Source organism: Vulpes vulpes, chromosome 8 (genome assembly GCF_048418805.1).
Source record: "Vulpes vulpes isolate BD-2025 chromosome 8, VulVul3, whole genome shotgun sequence".
In the NCBI taxonomy this organism is placed as follows: domain Eukaryota; kingdom Metazoa; phylum Chordata; class Mammalia; order Carnivora; family Canidae; genus Vulpes; species Vulpes vulpes.
This window is the reverse complement of record NC_132787.1, coordinates 55,207,803-55,232,712: the sequence shown is the minus strand read 5'-3', so window position 1 is coordinate 55,232,712 and position 24,910 is coordinate 55,207,803. Positions and strand designations below refer to the sequence as shown.

The window sequence follows — 24,910 nt, the reverse complement described above, 5'->3', positions numbered from 1 at the left end:
ACTGTTAATGTGTAGCAGTGTTCTATATGCTGTAAAGTGCTGCGCTAGTGAGTTACCCTCTTCACCCATGCTTACCAGAAGAGCCCACTTCAGACTGGACTGAAGAAAAGGATGTTTCTCAGGCTTAAGGTGATACAGAATCCGCTTAATGGTCTCCACCTGAAGGCTCTCCCACAAAGAATGCTGAGGCTGGTTCTAACTCTAGAGGAGCTAGAAATAATTGTGAGTGGGGCAACTTCCATGAAAATGCCAGCTTTTCCTCACCTGGGCAGATGTCAGACACCAGTTCCCTCTCCTCTGGGTCCCTTCCTAGAGCTTCATCCTGTGGGTTGGAGCCCAGCTCCTGCTCTGGGTGGCCTTCGCTCTTGTCTGCATCCTGTGGATTAGAGCCCATTCCTCTTTCTTCTGGGTTCCGTTCCCTGTCTTCAGAGTTCTCAAAATCAGAGCCCATCCTTTTGTCTTCTGAGTCCTGGGCCTCATACACACCCTGTTTATTTTCTTGTTCCATCCAGGAAGAACTGGACAAGGGAGATGACCGGGACCCCTGTTCCAGACAAAACACAGATAAAGGTCAGGTCAGTTTGGCCTCATGTCCTCACCATATCTGGCCTTGATTTCCGTGAAAATCAGTGGCACAGTCCAAGAAAATGTGTAGAGTTCCAAGCCTCAGATGACAAATCGCTGCTACACCCCACATTTTAAGATGCACAGAACCAAGCACAAGAGAGGCTGGTCTGGGTGGTGTGGGAACAGTGGCAACTCATTCTGAGACCACATGCCAACTCTCCCTGGATTGGATACATCTCGGAAGTGGATTCTTCTATTACCATGACTTTTTAGCCTTAGTGTGGCTGTTCCCATTTTTCAGCTGAGAAAACCGTAAAGTTCAAAAAGAAGACCCCATTAGCCTTAGACTAACTTGTAAGCGGTAAGGTGGGGATTAAACCAATGAGCACCTGCTGCCTTCCTGCAAGCAGTGAGTGAAAAGAATTCAAGCTTTAGCAGGTCTGCTGGGGGTGGAAGAGGATGCAGGGATCCTCTATGATAGAAGTCATCACTTTAGCCTTACTACATATTTGGCCTTACTATATCCTTTAATTGTAGGGAACCCTGAAGAGGAACGTGACCCCCCACATAACTGGTAACCCCCTCTGCAGAAGAGGCCAACATGTGAATTGTAGGAAGAAAATGACCTCAGATTCCTAAACCTTTTGTAGAGGTCATATTTACATGTAAAGGCCCCTTGCCAAGACTGAGCAATTGAGCCAAAAATAATCGACTTCTGCCTTCCATCACTCTTACAGCTTAGCTCAAGGCAGCAAAGCAGATTATTGGTTAAGGATCTTGAACTAAGACTTTGAAATGTCCAGTACTCTCTGCCTCAGAAGCCCCCAAACAGGACTTACACCAGTACAGCTGAGCAAGATGTTCTCTCCTTGTCTGGGAGCTTTCCCTGCCTCTGTTGAGAGGACTTTCCCCAGGGCAGCCCTGGCTCTGCAGACTCCTGCCAGCCTTACTCCAGGGCTCAAGGCAAGTCAGTTCGCCTCTCATTGTCTCAGTGTCCTCCTCAGTGCCAGGAGGACAATGATACTTATTAACCCTTCTCCCAGGAAGGATGTCAGAGGAAACATTAAAATGGGCTTTGGAAAACACTGTAAAGAGGAATTGATCCTGAGTTTTACAAACATGGAATACATGTGTCATTTCTCTTTCCCATATGGAATACACATTCTCTTTTTAAGTCCCGATGCCATTCCAGCACATCTCAGACATACCAGCACCACCATAATTTCGGCAGACACATTACCCTAAATAGCATATTGTACCCTTTCTCAGAGATGAGAATCTATTCCCTAGATTAGAGTGAAAAATGAAGTTTATCCCTTAAACATTACAAGAAAATGCCTGTGTCTGTGGCTGTTTGGTCAACAGAGTCCTGGAACTCAGTTTCCTTAGAATATACATAGATTAAAATGACAGGTTTCAAAGACTCGGGATGAGAAAAATCTCATTAAAGCTATAAACTTTTTAAGAGGAGTATTACCTAAGAGACTATTGACCCTAAATCACTTCTACCCATAACTCTCAGCCTTCTGGTACTCAGAAGCCACAGAAAGTACATCCCTTGAGTCTGCATCTATAACACACCCCAGAAGGCCAGGTGTGGAGAGGCAAGAGTAGGATTTTCAAACATGTGACCTACTGGTTTGCTAATGGATGAAAGCAGAGAAGAGGTGGAAGCCTATGGGGGACCTAATCTAAGGCCAGCATGTAGAATTCTACATCAATAAAATAATCAAATAAGTGTGTCACCAGAAATTCATAAAACTAAAATGGCCAGGTGTGGTCCTGGAATGGCACAGAAATGACTATAGCTCTCCACACAGAAGGGTGGGCATTAGGGGTCCACCCTGGAAAGCAGAGAAGCTTAGGGTTTCACCTCTAATCCCTTTTAAAAAGGACACAGCACTTTCTTAGTACCTGAGGCATAGCAACATAGAATGAGAGTACTTTCTGACTTGTGATTTCTCAGGGGCCAAGAGATAATTAATACCAGAGATATTAAACCAAGAAACATAGCTTTTATAGATTTAAGGGGAGAAAGGAAAAGAGGCCGAGGCCAAGTTCCCCAGTTGGGGCTGGAGTATGAAAGTTCACAGCTCAGAAGGTTCTGAGCTCCCAAAGGGAACATGCGCAGATCCTCATTCACCTGAGAGGAGGGAGGATTAGGTATGCTCTAAAAAGAGTGGGAAGCTCCTGTCACCCAGAGGGACACCACTCGTGGGCACAGCATCTACTCAGATTTATTTAAAAGCGCACCATGTTAGAGCAAACCTGGAAATCTACATGCCCCACAATATAGATTCAGTTCCATTCACGCCGTCACAGCATGAGGTTCCAGGCAGCTATCAGGAAACAGAGAAGGCTATTTAGAAGTAAGGAAAGGCAGTCATGATATATTGTTAGATAAAAACTAGCTGGTTTTTTTTAATCTCATTTTATTTATTACTATATGCATACTTTGTAGATATATACATGCGCACACACATATATATTTACACATGTATATACCAGTTCAGAGAGAAAAATCAGAACATTATTGAAGTGTTAAATATCTCTTGGTCACTTCTAATGGTTTTGCATCATTTAATCTAAACAACTCAATGATGAAGGGTATTATTTTCCACTTCAGAGTTGTAACTAGCTCAAGGTCCTACAAATCATTAGTAACACAGTGGGGATTCAAACCCCTACACTACAGCTCCACTGTCCACATTCTTAGCCCAAAGCTAGTATGCTGCTTGGAATCACTTTTCCTTTTGGTGAACATCTATATTTTCTATAATAAAGATATATTTTTCTCAGCAAAAAAAAAAAAAAGCCAACTTTGTTTTTAATGTGATAGGATACATTGAAGAAAAAACTACAATTATTTTAGAAACAACAAAAAGACAAGGGCAGATGTTGTGCTTATCTCAATCTATGGAAGACTTAATTTTCAAAAATGTTATCTAAACAGTGTGGTATAACTGAAGTGTCAGTCAGTAGATCTGTAAGCACATTTTGTTCCAACTTCTTGCCCATTCATTCTCAGAATAAAAACTAGCAACATGTTTTTTTGGGTAAGGCCAGGGCTGGATAATGACTGGGTGGCAGGGCACTGTGATAGATTTGCGGCTACACTGACCTAGGTTCAAATCCTCTGCTCTGTCAGCTACTTTACTGTGTGCAAGGTACTAAACCTGGCTCATCTTCAGATTCTGCATCAATAGAAACAAGTATGATACTGCCTATAAGATTTGTTCCTTATATCCTATAAGATTTGTAAAAGTAGCAGGCATACAGTAGAGACACAATAAGCAGTAGTTATAATATTATGAAACTTAAGCCAACTTCTTGACTTAAAAAACTATGTACATGCACACATACCCTCCTAAATTGAAGGTCACACTGTATTCACCAAGAATGGCTTGTGGCAAGAACGAGCAGAGCTTCCTGTGGCCTGGCTACTAAAGGTTCTACAACCAACAGCCCTGCCCTGTGGACACAAGAACCAGGGAAGGGACCTAGGGGAAGAAGATGCAGTTCCATATTGGTTCAGAGATGTTGATAATACATCCTGTATTCAAAAAGCATAAGCAAGCTGAATGAGGTGTATGTACAAGAAACCCTGGCTGTATTGTAAGGGACAGCCCCCTGCACATCGCCACAGAAGAAAGAGAAGAGAAGTATAAGGCAGGAAGTAAACCAAACAGGTAATGGTGGGAGCAGTCAGGTGGACCAGATTAATTCTGGGTCTAGTTCTAATCACTGAACTAGCAGAGATGGGGAAAAGCCCATGTTTTTGGCCAGCAGAGCCCTGTGCTGTGTAACTTTTGAGTACTTGCCTCCTTTGGGGTTCTGTTCAATGAGGAGGTTAGGTCTGAATGTACCTGAGTCCTCTTCTAGCTTGTCATATGACATGCAGGAGAGAGTTAATCCAAGGAGGCATCACTGTCAGTGTCATTAGACATTTTCAGCTGCAGCTTGTTTACTCAACTTGCACAGCAAGTTGCTGACATCCCAAATGCCCGCCATCACCACCACAACTTTCTCTTGGGTGCAGGTGATTTCAGGGTGGGATCCGTCAACTTTGCCAAGACCATTCTAGAATCTGCAATATTTTTCATGTCCTTTTATCCTACCCCATGCCCACCTAATTCAAAAAGAGTAATGTTCATTACCCTATGAAGTCACTAGGAAAATGGTCAAGTGCCTTCTAGATAAATTTGACCCCAGTTGAAAGATTAATCAGATCAATTTAAAGACAATGCCACAGAGTGGAAGTAAATGGGACAAAGTATGTTGGAAGGAGATATGGGGGTGAGAGAGAGAGGAAATGAGATGAGGGAAGAGAAAGTGAAGCCCGAGTTAGAATTTATTGGCACTTTTTCCCAGGGGCCCCCTCTAGAGCTCTTTGCAAAACCTAGCCCTTTCCAAAAGCCAGAGCCCCACCACTTTATGGAGTCAACAGCACTTCCTCGGAGCAGGCTGGGGCAGATAAGCGTGCCTCACCTCTCCCTCACCTTCCTGAAAGATAAAGCACTGGCCATCTTTCTCCAGGGCATCTGGCACAGGACCCCACACAGTCATGCTACCTCTGGCCAGGGTGGGTGGAGTAGCAAGAGGTGCTCCCAGGCCCCTGCTGTGAGATGGTCTCCCACTGGGTGATGCAGCTCATTTGAGCTCCCCGTAATATAGCTCCGCTCCGAGGTATAGTAAGGAGCCTGGCCAGCATGTCCTAACCCCTTGCCTTGGCATTACTGCCCGGGAAGGGGATGCTGGCCAGGACACGCTGAGCCTGGGGAGCCCAGGAAGCAGAGCGAGGCCCACCCAGGGCCTTGGGCAGGCAGAGGGCCCTGGCCCCATGCAGACCCCACCCCCCCAGCTCCTGGCCAGCACGCTGAGCTGGTGGGGGAGTCATGTGCCATGGCCACTGCCAGGTGGCCGAGAGCCAGGCCGGCGAGGCTGTCATGTAAGGGGAAGGAAGTGGCCAGGCAGAGGGCCAGGAGTGGCTCCCACTCCACCTCCTCCAGGCTGCAGTGCCTTTCCTGTCTCCCTGTCCTCTCAAGGGTGCCTTCCTTACCTCAGCATGGGCAGGCCAGCCTCCCCGCCTCCCCTGAAGCTAGTCTGAGGCCTCCAGCCTTCACTTCCCACGCCCCCTGCACACCACTTGCTCCCTGGGGAGGGTTTCCATAGCACAGGCTGGGCAGAGACACCCGACTGGGGAGAATGCTGGAAAAACAATTTAAGGCTGCAGTTCAAAAGGCTGAACTCATGACCATAACTGGGGGCTAATCAGGGATTCCAGGGGGTTAATCATTTGTCAGTCCTCAGCACCAACTGTGTAAACAGTCAGCTAGCGCTAGCCTCTCTGGGGATATGGCCATCAGGGTCCTGCCTCCTCATGGGTGAGCCTGTGGTCATAAAGAACCCCAAGGGCAAAGAAATCCACCTCACCATATTTGTCTCTTACCATATTCGGATGCCTCCAGTGATCAAGGAGAATGTGTCTGCATCCAAAGGGGGCAGCTGACTTCCCCAGTCACACACCCAGACTGTCTGACCCAAAATGCCAACTTCCCAAGTGGCAGGCTGCCATAGGAGGTGAACATTAATTTCCCACAAAAAGCCAAAAGATTAAAAAAAAAAAAAAAAGCCAAAAGATTGCTGCAGCTAAGTACTGAGTACTCACCAGATAGGAGAAGCTAAAATAATATGGTTTCCTCCTTGTGGTTACTGCTTTTTTACCTGGAGGGGAAAGCCCAAGTTGAAGGAATAGAAAGGCTCAACCGAGGCAACAGAAAAATCCATTTACAATCCCATTGGCCAGAGCTAGCCTAGATGCCTTCCAATCTCTTTGGTCAAGAATAGCACAAATGTCCTTGGGGTCAGGCATTTCCTGTCTGTTGGTTAGGCTGGGGCCCCTCAGTTTGGCCAGAGGGCCTCAGCTTGTCACAGCTGTCGAGCCTTCACCACCACTCTACTCCTGCTGCAAAAAAATAAGAATTACTGCAATTCAGAGACAGATTCTAAGTGCCCTCAAAGCAAGATCACCTGAACTTAGAGGAAAAGCACAAAAGCTACAGGTTCTCACACAGGCATGTACTCATCCATGTTCTACACTGAACTGATTAGAATGTCACCTGATGCACAGAGTATCATCCCCTCCATTCATGATTTTTTTTTCTTCACTGTGCTTGGCATTGTACTACCACCACTACCTATTATACATCCTCGACTTTTTTTCTTATCTAGCACTTGGGCAGTCCTCTTTGGTAGCTGGCTTACATGTTCAACATTTGTTATTTCATGGACTCATCAAGTTGGAAATCCCTTAGCTCAAATTGCTTCTACAGACAGGGAAGTGAGGCTTAGAAAGGGAAAATGAGCAGGTCAGAAACCAAAAGACAGCTTGCTAGAAGGGTTATGGCCAGAATCTCAGTTTACTGATGGCCTCTCCAATGATCCTTCCATCTCTTTAAAAGAACACACCACTGGGGGCAGCCCCGGTGGCGCAGCGGTTTACTGCCGCCTGCAGCCCAGAGCATGATCCTCGAGTCCCGGGATCGAGTCCCACGTCAGGCTCTCTGCATGGAGCCTGCTTCTCCCCTGCCTGTGTCTCTGTCTCTGTCTCTGTCTCTGTCTCTGTCTCTCTCTCTCTCTCTCTGCATCTCTATGAATAAATAAATAAAATCTTAAAAAAAAAAAAAAAAGAACACACCACTTTAAAAACAGCCAGCCAGATAAATCCAGGGCATATACTTACTTGCCTTTCTTTCCTCCCATGCCATTTGTCAGCATTCTCCAGAGAAACAAAACCAACGGGATGTGCATATAGGAAGATTGGCCCATGTGATTATGGAGACTGACAAGTCCAAAATCTACGGGGTGGGCCAGCAGGTTGGAGATGCAGAAAAGTGGATACTACAGTTCCAATCCAAAGGGCTGTCAGCTGGAGAATTCCTCCTAACTTAGGGAAATCAGTCTTGTTCTATTTAGGCCTTCAACTGATTGGATGTGGCCCACCCATATTATGGAGAGCAATCTGCTTTACTCAAAGTCTACCAATTTCAATATTAATCTCATCCCAAAACTCTGCCATAGAAACACCCAGAAAGTTAGGTCAAGTATTTGTCTACCTCTTGGCACAGCCAAACTGATGCTTAAAATTAGGCATTACACACAACAAAAAAGTCTACAATAATCCCATCATAAGTCAAAATTTACTCATTAAAAACATCTTCTTATATATGGGTAGTTGAATGTGGTACGTATGTACTGAAAAGCACAGCAGGGAAGACTCAAAATTAATCTTAGCCGAAGAGCTTCAAAGACACATATATGTGTGGAGGCAGACACTCCCATTGCAGAGAGAGATGCAATTTAACAATCTCTTGAGGACAAGAGAGAAAGCAAACTCAGAATGCACAGCAGGTATATGTGGGATATGGAAATTGTTAACAAACAGCTTCATTCTGGAGAGTTGATGCTGGAAATCCTTGGTAAGGTTGCCAGATGAGGCCAGGTGTCCTCAGGAAGTGTTTTCCCCCAAATGATTCTGTGATCATATTTCCACTGGAATGAACAGTCCTCAAGAGAATGCTCACCACAGCAAACAGGGAGTGAGGAGTGTTGGGACCAAAGGGTTTGATTCATACATTCAGTCACCCCAATTTCCCACTACAGATTCAACAGGCAAAACTTCTCTTCCAATTCTCTGCCCAAAATAACCGTTTGGCATTGTTGCTGAAGAATGGCTGGTGTTCCAGCCCAGTTCATTTCAGCAGCAGCTAAGTGACACCTCTGCATATAATCTGCCAAGGTGTCTTCCAACAAAGAGAAAGCAGGGATAAAAATGTAGAGACGTCTCCTGATGCTTTCGTTTCCCTGCCTAATTAAATTGTAAACTCTAGAGCTAGACTGTTTTCAGCACAAAGTGAAACATTTATATACACTGAAAACCACCTTTCTAAAAATGACATGCTTGTGTTACTCTTATTTCCTTAAAAATAACATTACCAGCAAAACCCAGATCATAGGAACTATAGGAGGACTACAGGAGACACATCAATAACAATGATAAAAATAGCAAGAATGATAAATCAAAAGGAAGGAAACTGTATGTCAAAAAAACTTGAGATGGATCCACCAACATCAATTTCAGACCTTATCTGAAACCCAATTCAACTAAAGTACAAAAACAAATTATATGACAACCGGAAAATCGTGAATGTTTGTTCATTTTTTTAAGGCATTGGGGAATAGATTTCCAACGAGTTCTTATGTCTTTAAGGTATATACATAATGAAATATTTCCAGGTGAAATGATACATCTGGAATTTCCTTCATTTGAAATGAAATGTCTGGAATTCCAGGACAAAGGGGAGTAAGCAGGGAGGTAGATGAAAAAAGATGGCCATTTGCTGATCACTGCTGAAGCTGAGTGGAGAATGTGGTTTAACTATACAACTCTACCTACTTTCCTATTTGCTAAAAAAGTTACTAATAAAAGGTCTTAAAATAGAAAATGTACATTTTTGTTTCTGAAACTGAAGGTTGATTATATTCATTTAAATCCTGAACAGACTGTAATAAAAGGTCAGTGACTTCCACAAAAGAATTAGCTTGCTTTTACAAAGTATGCCAAATCAGGACTCATTAAAATGCTCAATAGCAAGTAGAGCCCATGAGAATTGGGGGCAGAGGCAGTGGGGTAAAGAGACTGAAGGACCTGAACTTTGATGCTTTTGAGACTTTTTTTTTCTTTCTATGAGATAGAAGAATAGCTGTGATATGCAAAATAGAAACAGAAAACGGTTTCTACTTTCATCTACTTTTGTATTTCTGGAGAACTCCAAAAAGGATCTTGTCACACAGCCTTGCTTATTTATTTCCACCATTAGTTCAGCAACTTTACACCCCAGACTAAGAGGAAGTAAACCTGGTGAGACGTCATGGTCCTGATGAGTCTGTGAGAAGAATGCTTTATCCCCAGGAAAGTCAAACTGACGAAATGATGTGAGTATCCAACAGACTGAGTACATCAATAATTGGTCATCCCCAGAATGATCTTGTAAGGGCATGATAAATGTCAGGGTGTGTGTCAGTGAAAAGGAAGCTAATACACTAGTGATTTATGAAAATGTGATCTCTAAGAGATGAACTCTGGCAGAGACAGAACTACTTTACCAGCCCTGAGAACTTTTAAATTTAGACAGTGTCCTTCTCAGAGAGAAATGCCATCCAAATTTATTCACACCACATTGCAAAGGGCATAGGGAGAAGGTATTGTGTTCCCACTTTAGGTTGGAAAAAAGCTCACAGATATCGATTTTAGCAAAGGGTGTACAGAACTTGTCACAGGTCACGGCTTTCATTCAGGAACTGGCACACTTGTCTCCAGAAGACTGTAGGGTCCCAGGCTCATTCACTATTTGCATACCATGGTTCCCAAGCCGTTCATGAGGCTCAAGCCCTTTGGGTTCTTTCTGTCCCCTTTACCTCCAGCTTCTAGCATTTCCTGGAAAGATCAGCAGTCCTACACAAGCTTAGAAATAGAATAATGGTATTTTTCTTTTGTGTGGGTTCTTAGCCTGAGGACCTTCAGAGTCCATGAACTCTCTGAAATCTTATGTAAATGTGTCTGCAGAAACTTTTTTCTGATGAGGAGACACACAGCTATCCCTTGGACTCTAAAAGGATTCGTGGCCCACAAACAAAACAAAAACCCTGCAGTAAACCACTCCTACAGAGGACGCACAATACGTGCCTATCAGAGTATTTCAGAAATCCGCAGTGGTTTTGGGGAAGAGGGATAAGAAGAGCCCACTGCAGCATGAAATCTTTTGGTGGGTTGGTGGGGAAGACAAGATACTGACAGTAGATCCAAAGTCAGGTGGTAGGCGGAGATAAAAAAACATTGGTTAATTTCAAATAAGGGCTAGAGCAGAATGAGGGATGCAGCAAGAGGGCAACCTGCCTGATTGGTTTGCTGGTCTGGTCCAGTACCCTATTTTACAGATGCGTCAGGTAACAGAAACTCAGAAAGGTGACGTGAATTACCTATGAATGTACTAGTTAGGGGCAGTCACTAGCTTAAAACACGGACATTGCAACTTTTGTTCCAACCCCCTTTCTGTTCATCCCCACACAGCCTGTTGGCGCTTGGCTGAAACACACTGATGACTTGCAGCCCCCTATCATATTAGCTCACCTGCTTTTCACTTCCTAATCACTTGTGTTACACGGCAGGTGCACTAAGAGGGCCTTAAGTAGCTCTTCAAGCCTCTAACACACAGCCTCTCTGGGATGTAGCTAATTTATACAAGTTTAACCGTGGGTTTATGGCTCCCATCAGCTGCTTACTTGGGCAGTGAGTCAGAGCACATTAATCAAGCCATTACCTACCAAGGACACAAAATGCTTTGTTAGCTAATCCTCCTTTTCTCCAAGGAAAAAGAACTAAAATCAGGCCAAAGTCGCCAACTCATTCCAAACAAATCTTCAAAGTGTTCACAAAGTCATCCTGCCTGCAATTGAAAACCTGGAAATACACAGGTGAAAGGGGCGTTCGGGGAGTATCCTAGAACATTGCAATATAAGGAGCCCTGATTCACCACCCCTAATGGCAAGTAAAAAAAATGTACCACCCATACTCACCCAACAGGACCTATTACTACAAATACAGTTTCTCAGATTCACCCTCTTTTTTATTACATCTTTTTGCTCCTGCTGTAACAGCTCTCCATTCTCTGTGTGGGAGGTGATGCAGAAGCAGGCCAGGTGGTGGGAGCAGGCCAACCACAAGCTAAATTTTGCTGAAGAGACACTATCCACAGATTATGAGACAATCTCATGATTTTTTTTTTGTTGAAGATGTCTTTAAAGGATCTCCTGTTTTACCCATAAGGAAAATGAGGACAGGGGGAAGTAAATGGCTTGTTTCAATCCACAAAGGTAGTGAGTTGTTGGCAGAATTGTGACTACCACCCAGGTTATGTGATTCCTTTGAAGTTCAATCACCCCTGCACTGAACCCTCCTAGCCAGCTCTGTCATATTTATGAGTTTAGTGCTCTGGAGTTACTGATACAGCACTTCAAGGATGCTACCTTCTTCTTATTTTTTCTTGTTCTTTTTTTCTATTTTAATTATTTTTCCTCTAAAAAACAACACAGGAAATGTTCTTCAAACTTATCTTCATGGGATGCTTAGAAATAGTCTCTGATTTAACTACTTTTCTTAGAGAAAACAGATATCTTGTTGGCTGGAAAAAAGCGGTCATTTGAATTAGCTTTGACTTAATGGAGTGTTATGGTAAACAGTTAATATTTCCAAGTCCTTGGTAAAGCATTTGAAAGAAAAGTCATGAGAGAGGTGGGGGGGGGGGGGGGGTTAGAGAGAAAAGAAAGCCCAGGAAGCATCAACCTAAAGAATTATTGGTTATGCCATTTTAAAAGAATTTTAAAAGACATTTTTCTAGCAAACTATGAAACTCTAAGGTGAGATGCTTTTTCCTCACATTATCATTTTTTAAATGCCCCAAACTAATGATCAAACTAGATTACATTTCCTTCTGCAGTGCCATGTTTTGGCCAACAAGTCTCACAGGCTCATAGGAAAAGGAGGGGATGGGTGCCAGTGAGCCCTGCTAAACCGCTTCATCATCACCACACACATCAGTTTCCCAGTTAACTGCGGGCTGCCCAAGTGTGGGCCATCTCAGCAGATAGTATTTTCTGCAGCTGACTTGCTTTCAAAATAATCTCTCTCTACTTCTTCCTTCTTCTCCAAAAAATAATGTTCCTCTCCTTTGTTTCTTGGACTTGCCTATGGTTTTGCCATAGCTTTCATGTCTCAAATTACAGTTCTCTCCTTTTCCCAAATAAACCCATTTTGCTGGTAATATAATGGACTTTTATTTTTAAGGTTAACACCATCAACGCTGTAAAGTGCTTGGCATATACAATAGGAATTCAGTAAATGACCGCAGAAATCCTGTTGAGACACTTTCCTTGGCAATACTCTCCTTCCCTAGCATTGATGTTATTACCTGCCCCAGTCCTCCTTGTGATCACTTTCCACTTTGTCTCCTCCTCTTAGCCCCTAAACAAGTCAAACTTCAAGGTTCTTGTCTGCATTTTCTTCTCTCGATCATCTAGCCCCTTTTCCCTAATTTGAAATAAACACCTCTATCCAGAGACTGCAGTAATTGAACCTCTTGCCCAAGCCCTGATACCTGCTCCAGGTCCATGTTTTCTAATGATGCACCACGCATTATACCCGAGGAGCTCTAATATCCTTCCTAGTCCTGAAATGCTGCCCTGCACATTGGGGGACATGGGACAGGAGGTGTCAACAGACATGGGTTCAAGTAGAAGTTTGCCACTTACACGTTGTATGCCCCTGAGACATTTATTTATCTCTTTGAGGCATAGTTTCCTCATCTATACAAGAGAAAAACAAGTGACCTTGAAAGGTCTTTCTGAAGACTAAAGGAATTTCCACTTACAATGTATCTGACCCTTGTCACACCAAGAAACAGTTCTTTTCCCGAATCTTCATTACAAATTGGCTCCTCACAGTGCCCGTTTCTTTTCATGCCACTCTGTCCTTACCGCGAGGCTCAAAACCCTAGAGTCTGGCCCTTCGTCATCCCTTTCAATCAAATTGGCTGCCCAGTCCTTCGTCCTTCCTTTTACTTCTTTCCTGTGGCCACTATCACTGCCGTAACATCTTACCAGTTACATGCACCTACACACCACCCCTGGATCAGTCTTAGAACATAGGTGCTGGGGCACCTGGGGGGCTCAGTGGGTTGAGCGTCTATCTTCAACTCATGTCATGATCCCGGGGTCCTGAGATCCCTGCTTCATGGGGAGCATATTTCTCCCCCTCCCTCTGTTCCTCTACCAGCTTCTGCTCTCCCCCTCTCTTAAACAGATAAATAAAATATTGGAAAAAAAAAACCAAAACTAAACTAAACTAAACATAGTTGCCACTGCATTTATTTCTCCTGCTCCTAAACCTCTAATTGACTCTGCCACTCTTCAGAGCAGCACAAACTCCCAGTCCTCAACAATATAGCTCAAGACTCTCTTACTGCTCCCTGACCTCTAATGGGCTAATGCTAGGCAAAAGGATTGCTTTATGCTCCCCAGAAGGCACCTGTGTTTTTCCTCTTTTAGCCATGCTCTGCCTCCTCAGAGAGAAACAGCGTGATGCAGTCTCTCCTTTCCTGAGTGAAGCAATATCTGTAGTGGTTAACCACCTGTATGAATCCAGCCTTTAGCTCTATTACCTTAAGCAAGTTGCTCAATCTCTTTGAGCCCTGGTTTTTTCATCTATAAAACAGATAACAACTATACATACCCTATATGCTTGTTAGTGCTCAAGGAGAATTATTGTTTCACTTCGTATGACTTTATTTAAATTCAATTTGCCAACATATAACACCCAGTGCTCAACCCATCAAGTGCCCTCCTTAGTGCCCGTCACCCAGTCGCCCCATCCCCCCACCCTTTTCCCCTTCTGCAATCCTTTGTTTGTTTCCCAGAGTTAGGAGTCTCTCATAGTCTGTCTCCTTCACTGATTTATCCCCACTCAGTTTCCTTCCCTTTCCCTTATAATCCCTTTCACTATTTCTTATATTCCACATATGAGTGAAACCATATGAAAATTGTCTTTCTCTGATTGATTTATTTCACTCAGCATAATATCCTCTAGTTCCATCCATGTTGAAGCAAATGGTAAGTATTCAACCTTTCTGATGGAGGAGTAATATTCCATTGTATATATACCATATCTTTTTTTTTTTTTTTTAAGATTTTACTTATTTATTTGACAGGGAGAGAAAGAGAGAGAACACAAGCCAGAGGAAGAAGCAGGCTCCCTGCTGAGCAGGAGCCCGACATGGGGTTCGATCCCAGGACCCTGGGATCATGACCTGAGCCAAAGACAGATGCCCAACCTACTGAGCCACCCAGGTGCCCTACCACATCTTCTTTATCCATTCATCTGTCAAAGGACATCTTGACTCCTTCCACAGTTTGGCTATTGTGGACATTACTGCTATGAACTTTGGGGTGTAGGTAACTTGTCAGTCATATGACTCTTTAAAGTAGTTTTCCTTATCTTATTCTGTCTGACATTAGTTTTTAAAATACAATCAGAGTTAGAATAATTTGTATCTTGTTTGTTCTCCCTCCCTCCCAACCACCTCTTAACTGCCAGCTGCTGTTGGGAACATCTTGATTTACTCATTTTGGTTACTCCCCACATAATGGAGCCCTCAAATATTTCTCGAAATGGATAAAATTAGGTGTACTTATTTCTCTCCCTCAGTCTCAAAAGGAAGAACTAACAAGACCAGGAAATGTAGTGATCTGGCCAAGATCACATTAGGTAAGGCAGAGCCATGGAAACAACCTAGCTCCCCTAATGGGATCCAATAACCTATCAGCACCAAGAGCCAAGCATGCTTAATTATCCTGCTAAATAAGTAGACATGATAGAAAGTGGTGATTAGTTAGATTCAGAAGTTAGAAAATTCTCAAAAAAGAATCCTGCATCCCTTGGCCAAATGCCAGCACCCCTTGTTTGCATCCAATTATCCTGTTGGGAGTCCTCCCCTCCACTCCAATATTTTAACACGCAGTTCAGCTCTGCGAAGAACAGAGGTGGCACAGAGCTGTGTTTGTGTTTATGGTGGGAAATGCCACTAGACTCTGCCAGTCTGACAGGACAGCTGCTTCTCTCTCACCACTGGAGGAAAGACAGGACTGGAACAAACAGAAATTAAATGATGGAAAAAAGACTGATAACTTCAGAAGTTGCTTGGTTGGGGAGGAGGTTGGGGGAGGGCATATCTGAAGCACAATCAAATACAGAAGAAATTGATATTTAACACTGAACCTGTCTATGCAGACCAAAGCTTATTCTCTGGCAGTTTTCAGGAGTTTGGTACTTGTTTTGGTTTTCTTACTACTATAGGAAAGGCACACATGTCTTGATTTCTCTTCTCTCTTACATACAATCATCAGCCTAGAAACCTTTCTCCTAAGCGTCCAGAATTTTAAGCTATGAGACAAACATAGGCTCTGGAAGGAGTTTGTAAAAAGAGTCCATGCTCTACAGAGCATAGGTGACCAGAAATATTTTACCGAACTACCAATTCAATCAATACACACAGTACCCAGTAGGGAGTAGGGAAACAAATAAAAAGAGTTCCTATGGACAGAACATGAGAGACTCCTAACTCTGGGAAATGAACAAGGGGTGGTAGAAAGGGAGGTGAGCAGAGGGTGGGGGTGACTGGATGACGGGCACTCAGGGGGGCACTTGATGGGATGAGCACTGGGTGTTATGCTATATGTTGGCAAATTGAACTCCAATAAAAAAATAAATAAAATAAAAATAAAGGAAAATCTGTGACTGAGAAAAAAAAAAAAAGAGTTCCTATAGCAACTGCCCCCAACCTGGTCCAGGATGAGGCTACAGTCTGGTAGAATTCAACTGACATTTACCTTATTTAAAAAAAAAAAAAAAGTAGGAGCATTTCTCTAGGTTTGTTTCACATGGGAATTCTCATTTCTCGGGTAAGCTGGTTTTACATTAAAATAGATCTGGCACATATACACTCACCAAAAAGAAAAAAAAAAAAAACAGAGGAAAAGCATATATATATATAATATATATATATATATGAGAATGAGAAGACAAGCCACAGACTGCAAAAGAATATTTGCAAAAGACACATCAGATACAGGACTCTTATCCAAAATATACTAAGAATCCTTACCACCTAACAATAAGAAAATGAACCACTTGATTTTTCAAAAGGGGCAACAGGGGCAGCTGGTGGCTCAGGTCATGATCAGGTCCTAGGACTGAGCCCCATGTCAGCCTCCCTGCTCAGTGGGGAGCCTGCTTCTCCCTCTGCTCCCCCCGCCCCCGTTCATGCTGTCTCTCTCATTTGCTCTCCCTCTCTCAAATAAATAAATAAAATCTTGAAAAATAAATCAAAAGGGGCAACAGAACTAAACAGACATCTCACCAAAGATCTATAGATGGCAAATAAGCCCTATGAAAAGATGTTCAATGTGATATGTCATTAAGGATCTACACATTAAAACAACGACATACCACCATGCATCTATTAGAATGGCAAAAACTTGGAACACTGACAACACCAAATGCTGGTGAGGATGCAGAGGAACAAGAACTCTCCCTTGTTGCTGCTAAGAATGCAAAATGGTATAGCCGCTTTGGAAGACAGATAGGCAGTTTCTTACAAAACTAAGCATTTCATACCATATAATCCAATACTCTCACTCCTTGGTATTTATACAAATGAGCTGAAAACTTATGTCCATGCATAAAAACCTGCACATGGAGGTTTACTGCAGCTTTATTCATAATCAAAACTTGGAAGGAAACAAGATGTCCTTCGGTAGATGAATGGACAAACTGTGGTACTCCGGAAAACAGAATATTATTCAGAGCTAATAAGAAATGATCTGTTCAATGCCTGCGTGGCTCAGTCGGCTAAACATCTGCCTTTGGCTCAGGTCACGATCCCAGGGATCAGCCCAGCGAGGAGTCTGCTTGTCCCTCTGACCCTCCCTTCTGCAATCTCTCTCTCAAATAAATAAAATATTTTCTAAAAAATGAGTTAGCAAGTCATGAAAAGCCATGGAGGAATCTTAAATGTATATTCCTTAGTGGAAGATGCCAATTTGAAAAGGCTACATACTGTATGGCTCCAACTCTCTGATATTTGGGAAAAGGCAAACTATGGAGATAGTACAAAGAGTAGTGTTTGCCAGGAGCTAAAGGGGAGAGAAGGATGAGTAAGTAGAGCATAGAGGATGTTTTAGGGCAGTGAAACTATTCTGTATGATACTAGAATGGTGGATACATTTGTTAAAACTCACGGAGGGGTGCTTGGGAGGCTCAGTAGTTGAGCATCTGCCTTTGGCTCAGGTTGTGATCCTGGGGTCCTGGGATCAAGTCCTGCATCGGGCTCCCTGTAGGGAGCCTGCTTCTCTCTCTGCCTATGTCTCTGCCTCTCTTTGTGTGTCTCTCATGAATAAATAAAATCTTTGTAAAAAAAAAAACAACAACTCATGGAATGTACAGCCTCAAGACTGATTGCTAAAATATACTATGGACTTTGGGCAATAATGATGTGTCAGTACAGGTTCATGGATTTTAACAAATGTACCACTCTGGTATGGGAGGTTGATAAAGGGGGAGGCTGTGCATATGTAGGGGCAGGGGCCACACTGCAACTCTCTCTACTTTGTATCCAACCCTGCTGTGAACCTAAAATTGCTCTAAAAAGTAAAGGTTATCGTCAAAAAAATTATATATATTTCCTTTGCTTATATAACATATAAGCATGCACCTTTTGCACACCTCACTGTAGAAAATTGGCAATGTCATTGTATTAGGAAAAAATCAAAATGAAATATTTTAAAATGTAACACACTCACACACTGTTCACTCAATAGCTACTGAACATTTATTTTGTGCTACACATTACTCTGGGTTCTGCTCTGTGGGGCTGACATTCTAATGAAATAATCTTAAAAATGTCCTGCTTTCAGGATCCCAGGGTGGCTCAGCGGTTTACTGCCTGCCTTTGGCCCAGGGTGTGATCCTGGAGTCCTGGGATCGAGTCCCACGTCGGGCTCCCTGCATGGAGCCTGCTTCTCCCTCTGCCTATGTCTCTGCCTCTCTCTCTGTGTGTCTCTCATGAATAAATAAATAAATAAAATCTTTAAAAAAAATGCACTGCTTTCAAAACCACCTACTGCTACCAGAAATCACTGTCAACCGGAGAGATTATTAAAAAAGAGAAAAAAGACTAGGAAAAAAGAAAAGTGTGATGCTTTGAAATATACAAAGATTCCTAGGTGTGGAGGGAAAAAAGTCAACAAATGGAAATGTGTTCTTCCAATAGTGTGCTACCTAGGTGTTGTCAAGCATCAAAGATGTGCTAACCACATGAATAAGCACAGCACTGAGATAAAAATACCACATTTCTTATTAGTAAAACCCAGGAAGAATGGTTCCAGTTTTCTAATTTATGATAAGAATCCAATAAAGTCCTTGGAAGACAATATATATCTAGAATGCCTCTCTGAATACAAGTAGACCCTCTTCCCCTAACTACATGTATTTTAGCAAATTAAAGCTGCACGTATAGGGCTATAAGATGCATACTTTACCCTTTGCAGGAAGGGACACTTGAAGACTTGCCGGTGGCCTTTCCACATATGCAGATGGAACACTCTTGCTAGCTTATGGATACACAGCGAAGACTTGCTGAACAAATGTAGGAATCCCAAGAACTATCCTATCAGCCTTTCAAATGACTCCTGTGTTCATAATAACCCCACTGCGTGCTGTGTTTATATTCAGGCTTCCAAAATGCTATGTAGCCTTGAGGTTGGCATAGTCAGCCTCGGGTGATGGATTCAACCTTGTGGTGGGTAAAAAGCCTTTTCCACATCAAGAGCAGAGGCTGCTGATCTTTTTACCATGCCCACTAATACATGATGCCATAAAGTGCAGATCCACACCCCACCCAAATGATGCGACTCTCCCAGGGCTCAAAAAAAAAAAAAAAAAAAATGAACTCTTTTCCTCCCCAACCCTAGCCTTACCTCTCGCCTCCCCCAACCCTATCTGCAGAAGCAGGGAAGCGGCTGATTTTCTCAGATGTGTAACAAAAAGGCCCTTCCTAGAAGAGTCTGGTAGAAATGGGGATGAATGACATCAAGGGGGGAGGGGCTGAAACAACGGCCCCACCCATGCTCCCCAGTATCATTAAACCACCACAATCACATAGCAGTGATGTTATTAGTCAAGCACATACTGGTCAAACTCAGCAACACACAGGTCTGCCCTGGCATATTTCCAGAAGGTGCTTTTTTTTTCTTTTCTTTTCAATTTTTAATTTGGGCATGGAGCCTAACATGGGGCTTAAACTCACAACCCCGAGATCAAGACCTGAGGTGAGATACCTGGGCTGAGATCAAGTGTCAAATGCTTAACCAGCTGAGCTACCCAGGCACCCTAGAAGGTGCTTGTGGTAGTCATGTGAAAAGGATGAAAATTAAGTAAGAAAAGGATTCCTCTGAACTGTCTCCCAAACTGTCAACATGCAAATGATGTTTCATGTCTGCATTTCTACATTTTCAGTCATTACCAATTTATTAAACTCAATACAGTTCCTGAAGGTCCACTGTAAGCCAGGTTGTGTTCTGGACATATGGTTCCTGCCACATGCAGGGGAGATGTAAATATTCCCAAACAGTGTGGGGGCTTATTCAGGTGTGCTTTTATCAGGAAGACATTGAGCTCCAGGTATTTCAAACAATGCAAAAAATTAAGAGGAAAGGCTGGAGTGTCGAGAAAGGTGGTTCAGAAATGGTAAGATTTGGCCAGGAGGGAGGAGAAAGAATTCAGATAGGCTGAGGGCAAAGGGAAGAGGATTCCAGGCAAACATTTCTGTGCTCAAAGGTCTTATTAGGGATTCCAAACCAGAGCTTTCCAACTGATGGCCAAGGGAGTTTAAGGGCATAAGAATAATGAATTTATGAAAAAACCAGTGCCTCTCAGAATGAGATCCACTAGGATGAGTTTAAAAACCCACCAGTGTTCCTGGTAGGAAATTTGGAAAGTGAACTATCTCAAAGAAGAGAGACCTGGCAATTTTCTTCCAGGGTAAGCAAAGATCTACCCATTCCAAACAAGACTGGGAGTCAACAGACCCAAATTCCAGCCTATCTCCAGATCAGAATCTGGGACTTGGAGCGAGTTTCTTCCCTCTGAGTCTCCATTTCCTCAATTTTTTGAATGGAGATAATAATGGGTAAGACATCAGATTGAGGCAATGTATGGAAATTACCTGGTTCAACGGTTAATACACATAACTGTTGCTGCCATCACATAAAATGGAAGCACGAAAAACTGTCCAGTTAGGGCTAAACAGAGAACTACAAAATGGCAGCATCTTAGGAGAAAATCTGAGAGTCTGATCTGCCTCGCACTTTTATATACCACGTTTTAATCCTGGTAGACGGCTGTAAATATCAAAGCAACACAACGATGTCAGTGGCTTCGCTGCAAATAGCAGGACAGCCTTTGTGGTGCTGCTTTCTAGAAAGCACATCTCTCCTTCACAACTGAGAGGGAACAGTCACCTTCTTCAGTCCAGGAGCCAGCGAAAAGTCACTAATTATCCACCTGGGGTTAGTCTCATTCTATACCCTGTGTGTATGAGTCTGAAAACGAAGGCTGGCAAAGAACCTATTCAACATTCTATTGAATGTCTTTGTACTTGACACTGTGATGGATCCTTTTAGGGCCTCTTAATCCAGGAGCAAAAGGAAAAAGCACCAGACTATCATGTACCAGATGCTTTAGATTCACAACTGCAAGGAATCCTCAGAGGTCTATGATGAAGGCTTCATCCCTTTTTTATAGGAAACCAAAGAGGGATGCCTAGATGGCTCAATGGTTGAGCACCTGCCTTTGGCTCAGGTCATGATCCTGGGATCAAGTCCCGCATTGGGCTCCTGCAGGGAGCCTGCTTCTCCCTCTGTCTATGTCTTTGCCTCTCCCTCTGTGTCTCTCATGGATAAATAAAATCCTTTAAAAAAAAGAAAAGGAAAGATAAATTAAAACATACATTCTTTCAATTCTTTCACTCATTCCTCATGCTTGTCAAGTAAACATCTGTTCTGCACTGCTAGGTATAAAGCACAGGGTAGAGAGAGCTATTGCCCTCCAGGGGTTTACAGTCAGAATGAGAGAAAAATGAACATCCAGCTATCACAAGGCAGCCCGGAGTAGTGAGTTTTCCAAAGGATACAAAGTGCCACTGGAATGAGATGAATTCTGGCTGGGAGGTCTGGAAAGACTTCTAGAAGGTTGCTACTTCAGCTGGGTTAGGATTTGCCACAAATAATCAGAGGTAGTGTTGGGATGCATGGAATTCAACCTGGTGGAGGCATGCTGGTAGAAGACCATCTGTGGCATCTGGGAATGGGGAGCTGTATGCTGTAAGAATGGGGAGGTATTTAGGGGTGCCCAGGCTCCAATGGAGGACTGAGGTAGGTGGGCACAGAACCAGGAAGGGTTTTGCATGCCAAACTAAAGAGGTAGCTTTACTGAGCATATTAACACTACACAGTGCTAAGAAACTTGTTGAGGGAAAGAAAAAAAAAAGAAAAGTAGATTATCTTTTTTTTTTTTTAAGATTTTATTTATTTATTCAGGGAGATACACAGAGGCAGAGACACAGGCAGAGTGCCTGGGGAGCCTGATGCGGAACTCAATTCCAGGACCCCAGGATCATGACCTGAGTCAAAGGCAGTTGCTCAAGCACTGAGACACCCAGGCGTCCCAAGAAGTAGAGCTTAGATACAAGGAAAAGCCCATATAGCATTGGCATAGCTTCGCCAGACCCCTTAAATGGCACTGCAGTTGGGGGGGGGCAGTTCCATTCTACATGAACAGGCAGTATCTTTTTTGTCTTATCATCTTTATAATCAACTTTGCCCTTTCTCCTTCCCTTAACTGGATGCGAGAAATTAGGCAAATATGCAAATCCTGAGGAGATCCAAGGAGCTTTTTGGGGGGAGGGAGAGGAAATGTGGTGCAAGTCCATGGGCCTTAGTCATACAACCTTCAGTGAGGTCACTTCTGCCACCTCACTCCAGTTGCATCAGCTGGTTTGCCTCGGTGTGATTTGTTTTCATTCACCTTGTTAATCCCAGTGGTTTTTGAGGGCCATCAATGTTTTCCTTTGTGTGTGATGTAAAGGGTGGCCTGACTCCCCATTTATGACTTTGGTTCATGCTAGTGCCATCTTATTCTCTTTGGGGCCCAGCTGGACTTCTGACATCAAATTCTCCCCTGACAACAGCCTCCACCTCTAACAGGGGCACACATACCTGCATACCTGCATGCACATGCACACACACACACACACACACACACAGTGAAAATGTTCCAACTAGAAATCATCTTCCCAACTGACAGAGCTTTTCCCCTTTATTTTGCCATCCTCATTCCCTCAGCCTGAACAACTGGGTCTTCCCCTACGCCATTCTTACCTTACCTTCAGACACTTCATCTGTCCTACAGAAATCAGTGCAAATAGTGTTTCCCCCTACAAATCATTTATATAAGGTGCAGGGCTCTGTGCCCTACATCCTTTTTATCATGAACCTCGGATGCTCCTGCCTCACCACCCAAGTGGCATTTTTAAAGGTTCATTTGGTTCGTAAAATATATTCCACATTGATGAATATCCTTATGTTGGCTTCTTAAGAGAAGGAGGTAAGGTAACCATTGGGTACAGCATTTAAAAAAAAAAAAAAAAAAGACGAGAAAGAGGAGAAAGGAGAAACAGAGACCCCTTAAGCAAGTGAGTTCAATACAGCAGTAAAACTTGGGCGGTGTTCGAAGTTGCCCACTCATCCATCACTGCTCCTAGAAGACGATTAACTTGCTAGCCATTGTCCAACCACCTTCACCACACCCTCGGTCCCCCGGGAAAGAGAACGCCAGAGGGGATGCGGCGCATCCCTGTCACCCCACAGGTAAAGGACAAACAGGTCCGCTATAAAGGCGGGGATACAACGTGACCAAATTGAATCCAGCCTAGCGCTCATGTAGCAAGGGGTGGGTGATTCACTACCGGGGGGGGGGGGGGGGGCCGGTGGAGAGTCAGGAAGAGAGAAAATCGTGGAAAGTCCCAGAGGAAGTGGTAGCCCTCTCTGGAAGCCCGGCCATCATGCACCCTGGCCCTTAGGTACACTCAGCGCCCCGTGGCCGCCGCTCCCCTCAACCTTGGTCGCCCTCTCCTGCCCACGCGCGCCTCGCCCCACGCCTCCATTCACAGTGTTATCCTGAGGTGGACGTATCCGCTTTGCCGCGCACATGGGCATCTGGGCTTGTGGGTCCGCCAGAGCTGCGCCGCGGCCCTCCCGCGAGACGAGCCGCTGCCCACCTCCCCACCCGCTCGTGCTTATTGTGCCATTTGCCCAGGCTGATGGCAGCCCGAGCCGCTGATGCTGGGTCGGCCAGAACGCAGCGGAGGCAGCAAAGGGGGACCCACTTCACAAGGAGGCCCCGCGCCGGCAGCGCGCCCCCGCCGCCCCGCCTCGAGAGCGGCCGGGCGCCGACGGACCGGGCGCGCACACTCGGTCCCTGTCCGCAGCTGCACACAAAGCCCGTCAGTTTCTCCTCGCCTCTTCCAAGCTCCTCCCTGGGCTTCGTTTTTCCGAGGGTCTCGGATGCCCCCTTCGGTGGTCGGCGGGACGGTCCCACCCGCTCCCTCGCAGCTCTGCCTCCGCCCTCGCGCCGCCGCCGCCGCCGCCGCCGCCGCCGCCGCCTCCCCGCCCCTCGCCGCAGACCCCGCGGGGAGCTCGACGCCGGCTCGGGGGCCGCAAGAGCGCCCCGCGCCCCGGGGAGCGGACAGCGGTCCAGCGAGCGCCGCACGACTTGGCCCGCCGCGCCGCCCCCCGCGCTCCGCGCACAGCCCGTCCCCGCAGCGCTCCGGCCGGTCCCGACCAACCCCGGCCCCAGGCGGCTGTGAGCCCGGCCGCAGCCTCGCTCCTACCTGCGCTGCGGCGGGCGCGGCGAGGAGCGAGGGCAGCGCGCGCCCCGGCCGGAGCCCCGCGCCGCGCGCGTCTGCCCTGGTGCTGCGGCGGCGGCGGCGGCGGCGGCGGGCGGAGCGGCTGGCTGCCCCGCTGACTCCTCACTGGGGCTTCCTGTAGGGCTGGACAAAGGACATTTCCTGGGAGGAGCAGGGGAATGTTCCCGGCATGCCTCGATTTGTAGTTCCCGGGGACTTCCTGCCACCACGGCAGCGGGCCCCCGGGAGGCTGCCCCCCCCCGACCCCGACCGGCACGCGAGCACACGCGCTCGCCGCTTCCCCGCGCGCTCCAGGGCTGGGAGCGGCCGGGGCGCCGGGCCCCGCCCCGCCCCGCGCCCCGCCCCGCGCCCCGCCCCGCGCCCCGCCCCGCGCCCCGCCCCGCGCCCCGCCCCGCGCCCCGCCCCGCGCCCCGCCCCCCGCGCCCCGCCCCCCGCGCCCCGCGCCCCGCGCCCCGCGCCCCGCGCCCCGCGCCCCGCGCCCCGCCCCGCGCCACGCGCCACGCCCCGCGCCACGCCACGCCCCGCCAGGCGGCCCAGCTCCGCCCGGGTCCGCGCGCCCCCTGCCCGGGGGCCCGCAGCCGAGCCGTGGCGCTGTGCGCGGGGCGACTCCGCGGTGGGAGCGACCTTTTTCTTCAGAGAGGAGGAAGTGTGGGGTGGGTTCACTCCTAGTTGACTTGGGTTTTTTGTTTGTC

The 24,910-nt window shown here is 45.6% G+C and overlaps 1 protein-coding gene across 3 annotated transcripts in view; it reads right to left on the bottom strand.

The window, feature by feature from the left end:
- The window catches only part of ZNF697 (zinc finger protein 697), a 30,488-nt gene extending 5,967 nt beyond the window's left edge, over positions 1–24,521 (bottom strand). The window contains exons 1-2 of one of the 3 annotated variants that reach the window (XM_072766770.1): positions 24,183–24,521; positions 265–544 (exon numbers count right to left, since the gene is read on the bottom strand). In XM_072766770.1, the coding sequence (XP_072622871.1) occupies positions 265–508 (244 nt within the window). In that variant the 5' untranslated portion in view covers positions 509–544; positions 24,183–24,521. Of the gene's footprint in view, positions 1–75; positions 8,960–24,182 lie in introns of those variants that run through there. The other 2 variants (XM_072766771.1, XM_072766772.1) reach the window with 2 other exon arrangements.
- Between the last annotated feature and the right edge of the window lie 389 nt (positions 24,522–24,910).